Raw genomic sequence first — 5,218 nt, forward strand, 5'->3', positions numbered from 1 at the left:
CCGCTGTACCAGCTGATGCAGGGCGAAACTGCTCTGCCTCAAGACACGGGCTAGTGCAAAAGAAATAAAGGTGAGTATACAACTTATATGTACGCCGCTTGGACCGTGTGTCAACTCTCGGCTGGTTCACCTGAGCGTTCTCTTACCAAACTAGCTTAGTTTTTTTTTTTTTTTTTTTTTTTTGATATGCGCTCCCTCAGCTGGACAGCGAATATATTATATCCTTGTTTGGCTCTAACCTCAAACAGTCAATACAAGCTCCCAGTGCTTAGTAAATGATCGGTCCATACAAGAGTGTTGGACAAACTATTGGCTGATATACACGCACAATTTCCACATTGACGCCCCCTTTGTTTCTTAATTAACAGGTACCCGATCCCGCCTCTTCCAGAATACTACCAGGACTCTGCTAGCAGGAAGGGAGGCGTATCCAAGTGTTCTGCAGTAGTGTGTCACGATGGGAAGTGCCGTTGCCGATGCGTTCCAGAGCAATTTTGGCTGGATTGACTGCGCCCGCCTCCAAGCTGTCAAGATACACATTGACAAGGTATGTATGTCAATGAAGTAGTTAGCGCCATTGATCTTTAGATCAGTTGACCATAGAGAGATAAGGCCCGTTGGCGTTTCCTGCAAATTTTTTTCCGGCTATTGATTGCTCTCGAGTCTAATCCGTAGCGGGTATGCCCGGTCTTTCAAAATGGTGGCCTCTTGCAATATCTCTGAATAAAAAATTCGTAAGTGGAAGTTTGTTCGTCCCATCCCACCGGTTGGGATGATCAATGGGTGGCGTAGCTGGTCTCAGCGAGGTGAACCTGACTGAGTCCGTCCGTATTCCAACAGAGTCATTTGGAGGCCCATCCCAGCGCCATCTGGGGAACCTCCTGCGAGAAATCTCCTTTTGGAACCCCGCCAGCCCGGGGTATGTTGTCGAGCTAGGTCTTCGGACGACAGATTAAGGCAGCCATTTCCATTTACAGCTGGCAATTCTGTCGATCCCACGGCCATCAGTTATCGAACGATCGAACAACGCAGAATACGGGATTTGCCAATGGCCAACGCCGCCTGGCTGTCAGCAGCATGTCTTGCAGCCAATTCTTTTGCTAGCAGGGGGTATCATTTCGCGCAGAAGAGACTATCCCTCTTCGGAGCGATAGTCGGTCCCTCGAGCGAGGCTGTCCCTGTCTCAGGAACCAGCAGATGTGTGGAGTCCCAGGCCAAAACATCGCGATCGGCAATCCAGACGAACGAAATAGTTAGTTAGGGCAGAAGGCGGCTCCACCGAAACAAGGTTTATCTTCCGTCCTCCACAGCGGAAGTTTAACTAAACCCGATGTTCATCTCTCGCGATCGTCTGCGGTGTGCATATAAGTAACTAATAGCAGTCAGCGGCCAGCAGACATGGGTGAGGGATGGAAGAAGTGAGAGGTTTGGTTATTCCTGCGCAGATCGCGAGGGCGGAGAGGCGGTTGCGAGGTGAGTCGCCGGAAAGCGAGGGTTTGCCGGTGTCTCAGCTCTGTGGCTACCGTACGTTGCACACTGCACCAGCTAGCTAACCTGCTAGTGACAGGCCGAGAAAAGACGGCTATGTGAGAAAAGCAAAGGCCAGGTTAGTTTTCTCCCTTCTAGCCAAATGTATAATTCCTCATCCTAAAGAAAGAACACTCAGCGGGCCTTGGAGGCCGTCGAATCTCCCGAGTGAGACACGGATCGGTGGCCCGACAGTGGCCCGGTAATACTCAACCAAAGGGCCGATGGTATCTCGATTGGCTGCTGACGGGACAAAGCAGACTAAGTATAGAATGGCTGCAGCCCTAGAGAGTGTGGTGAACGATCTCCTCAAGGGTGCGAGGGACAAGCAAGGGAGGGAGGGTGGTTGGGGGCAGGGATGGAGATGCTAGCTGGATATCCAACCTAGCAATGCACGGCATTTGCAAAAAAAAAATCCTCCATCACGACGGCGTTAGATCCGTAAATACGGTTTAACGAACAACCTCACCTCAGCAGGAGCAGGAAAAGACAAGAATAGGAACAAACCAAGCCGTGGGGGGAATGAAGGATAAAAGAAAAGGCATGACAAGCAGTCTATTACTGGCTGTCGACGACACCGGCGAGTCGAACCCGAAAGCCGACGACCCAAGGCATCGACTCTGGACGACGCTGTTTGGTAGACGGGAAATAAACGTCGAGACTAAGGAAGAAGAAAAGGCTGAGCAAGATATCGCTGTCGAATAGGGGGTAAGCGCACCATACGGGGAATTAGTAAGACGAGCTAATGATAGCAGTCAGATTCCAAGAGATGAACCCGGATGGCTCACTAAAAACACTCTGCAGCAAAGTTATGAAGCCGTGAGGGCTAAAAAAAGAAGAGCCTTCTTTAACTATCTTGGCTTTTTCATAAGCCATGCTTCCCTTTGCTTTTTTCCTTGTTCTTGGATGGGGATTGGAGATGCAAGCCTAAGAGTTAATTGTTTTGCTAATACTGGTGGTAGATGCCTTTGCCCTGCCTGGGTCTGCAATTGACGCTTGTGATCCGCTGGGTTTTCCGAAAGAGTAAGAACTTATCTCACTAGTGGAAGTGAAATGGACAGGATGAAACGGCCGCCCAAGGCGCCGAGGTGCCCGGTCAGCTACGAGTGGCTAGGGGAGCAGCTTTTGTGAGTGAACCAAGCAGCAATATCACAGGGAGATAGTTATAGAGTTAGGGTGCATCAAATGAGCACTGGCTGCCGTGCGCCGCCCGAGGACTCGGATCCAAGTCAGATCCAAGAGAAGACCCCCATTCTGCATCTTTGACCTCTTCGAACTAACTGCCTAACTAGTTAACTGAGCTAATTAAAGTGATGTATGTAGGTGCTCAATGTCAAAGGCAGCTGAACTGGTCAACCATCCATCACCTGGCGGAACTCGGGATATATATCCGCCAACCCTCTTTGCTCTGCCCATGGGTCACTCTGTTACAAAGTGAAGCAAAATGTTTCATTTGGATGCGATTCGCTCGTTCTGCAGGTTGGCTGCGAGATTGCATATTCTACCTCGGCTGCTACCTGGATACTGGTGCAACAGAGCTGATTTCTAGCTAGCTTGCTGAATTATGAATCAGCATTCCCATAGGCTCGTCAGAGCAGCAGAAGAAACGCAGAGGAGCATCAGGGGAGATCAAATCAAATGGATCGAGAAGCAGCCTCATAACGTGACGTTTGTTTCTTTGCTTTTTCTGCCTGCTCTCATCCATTATTGTCCTCATCATCTTGCTCCGTCTCCTTTCTTTTTCAAGCTTTGCCCTGGAGGGTGGTTGGTAAGTGTTTTAGCTTGTTGACTGACCTCAGTAACTAACCGACTCTAGTATAGGGTCTGCTGGGAAATGCTGGATGGAATGCAGATGCCACCGCACACGCGTCCCTCTGCCTTTGTCATGAGATGCTGTGGTTATCTGGCGAGATAAGATGAAGCAAGGGGCCATCATGCAGCTTCGAGGGCCCGGTATCGTCATTCTATAGTGGTGAGTTAATTGTACGAGTTTCTGTATACAGTCCACATCGAATTCTAGCGGAGATCTCATGGCTTCGTCGCCCCATTGGGAAGATTGAACCTGGCGTAGTTGGCGAGCTTCCACGGTTGGTGAGTTAGTCGTTGCTTTTTTGCTCATGGCATCTGTTCTTCTTCTTTTCCTTCTTTTTACTGATATTCTATCCAGTCAGAAAAAATTTGACTCCTTCCTTGGGCTTGTTCTTCGGTCGCTCTTCTTTCTTTTTTTTTTTTCCCTCAAGAGTGAGACGGCGCTCGCGAGATTGACAAGAGTTGATGCTCATGCGCCGGAAAAAAAAAAAAAAAGGAACCAAGCGAAAAGAAATCCCGAGTTCGTCCAAGGATCTCTAAAAGTTATCGGCCTCAAGGTCAGGGATTCCATCGCAGAAAAAAATAATAATAATTTTTTCTACTTGAGTTAACTGCAGTTCAGGAATACGTAGCTCTCAGGACACACAGCACAGTCTTGCGATCAACAGATTAAATAAAACAATAAAACTCCTGCGAGCCACCAGTGGGCAATTCCGCACGCACATGGATGGCCCTGTTTCATTCAACCAACGCCGAGGCGGCTCATTGTCCAACGCGAGCCCTCAGATGGACGTCATTGTGGTATACGTATACTCACTGCACACCCAAGGAGCCAGATGGCACAACTGGAATGTGGAATGCATGAGATTGAGTCACGACTTGAGCAGAAGAAGGATGGGGAGTTAGAAAAACTCTGTCATGGCAAGGCTCGCGGCATCAATTTCTAGCTATGCACTGCCGTGATTTGTATTTGATATGTCCGCGCTTTGACACTTGAATGAGCTGACGGGCTGTACGGATAAGAAAGGACACTTTTCTTTCCAGAACACACAACATGAGAGAAATAGTCGATTCTTTTTGAATAATAAAAACGGGATAGGGCCAATTCAGCCAGTCACGAAGTGACGACGAAAGAAAAAGCAATGTCCTTTGAAGAAAAAGCAAAGCTGAAAAGAGGCCAGACATGACAGCTGATTGGAAAGCTTAATGGTTGCTTTTTCACAGTTTTACGAAGATTTGAGTGGAGGGGGGGTGGGCATTTCAATCACCCCCCGATGCACAGAGTCAGTACCCCATAACATGAAGTACGGAGGTATTTGAGGGTCACACGGCGAAGCTGCAAAATTATGAGGGTTCTTGCGATCGTTGGCCTGCTTCGGTATGCATGCGGCCCACCTGGAAGGATGAGTTGAGGGTGTGAAGGAAAAAGGGGACGCTCCTGGCCGTGGAGCCTATGACACAACTGGAGCTCCCACGTCAGACCCGGGACAGGGGGGATACAGACCAGCACAATGGAAGGCCGTTACAATCTGATACTGTTTGATACGAACCCAGGGGGGCAAAAAGACAGATGCATACAACCAACTCATGATTCCTCCTATACACCGTGTGTACGGTCGCTATAGCATACATCGTGACGGAACAGAAGAGACAGAAAAGAAAGGGAAAATGAACAACAGCAAGATGTAGAGCAGACGGGTAAATAAGAGGTAAAAAAAAAGGAGTACAAAAAGGCCTGTTTTCCATGATATGCCAATCCCGACCAAGAAATGAAGCTCACAAGATGAAGTGAATGTTAGTACACAGCAGAACTCTTTTCCTATCCCAGATAAATGCACGGCAGAAGAACTCCAGGCTAGTAGCAAAGGCAAAGAAATGAAGT

The 5,218-nt window shown here is 48.5% G+C and overlaps 1 protein-coding gene across 1 annotated transcript; it reads left to right on the forward strand.

Annotated features, from left to right (window-relative positions):
- Positions 1 to 2,049: 2,049 nt before the first annotated feature.
- Positions 2,050 to 2,232, forward strand: TRV_05578 (uncharacterized protein; the record flags this gene model as incomplete). Its single annotated transcript, XM_003020288.1, has 1 exon — positions 2,050 to 2,232. One exon carries the CDS (start codon positions 2,050 to 2,052, stop codon positions 2,230 to 2,232), a length of 183 nt encoding a protein of 60 aa, XP_003020334.1.
- Between the last annotated feature and the right edge of the window lie 2,986 nt (positions 2,233 to 5,218).

Source organism: Trichophyton verrucosum, assembly GCF_000151505.1.
Source record: "Trichophyton verrucosum HKI 0517 chromosome Unknown contig00430_1.f1.exp, whole genome shotgun sequence".
Taxonomy (NCBI): domain Eukaryota; kingdom Fungi; phylum Ascomycota; class Eurotiomycetes; order Onygenales; family Arthrodermataceae; genus Trichophyton; species Trichophyton verrucosum.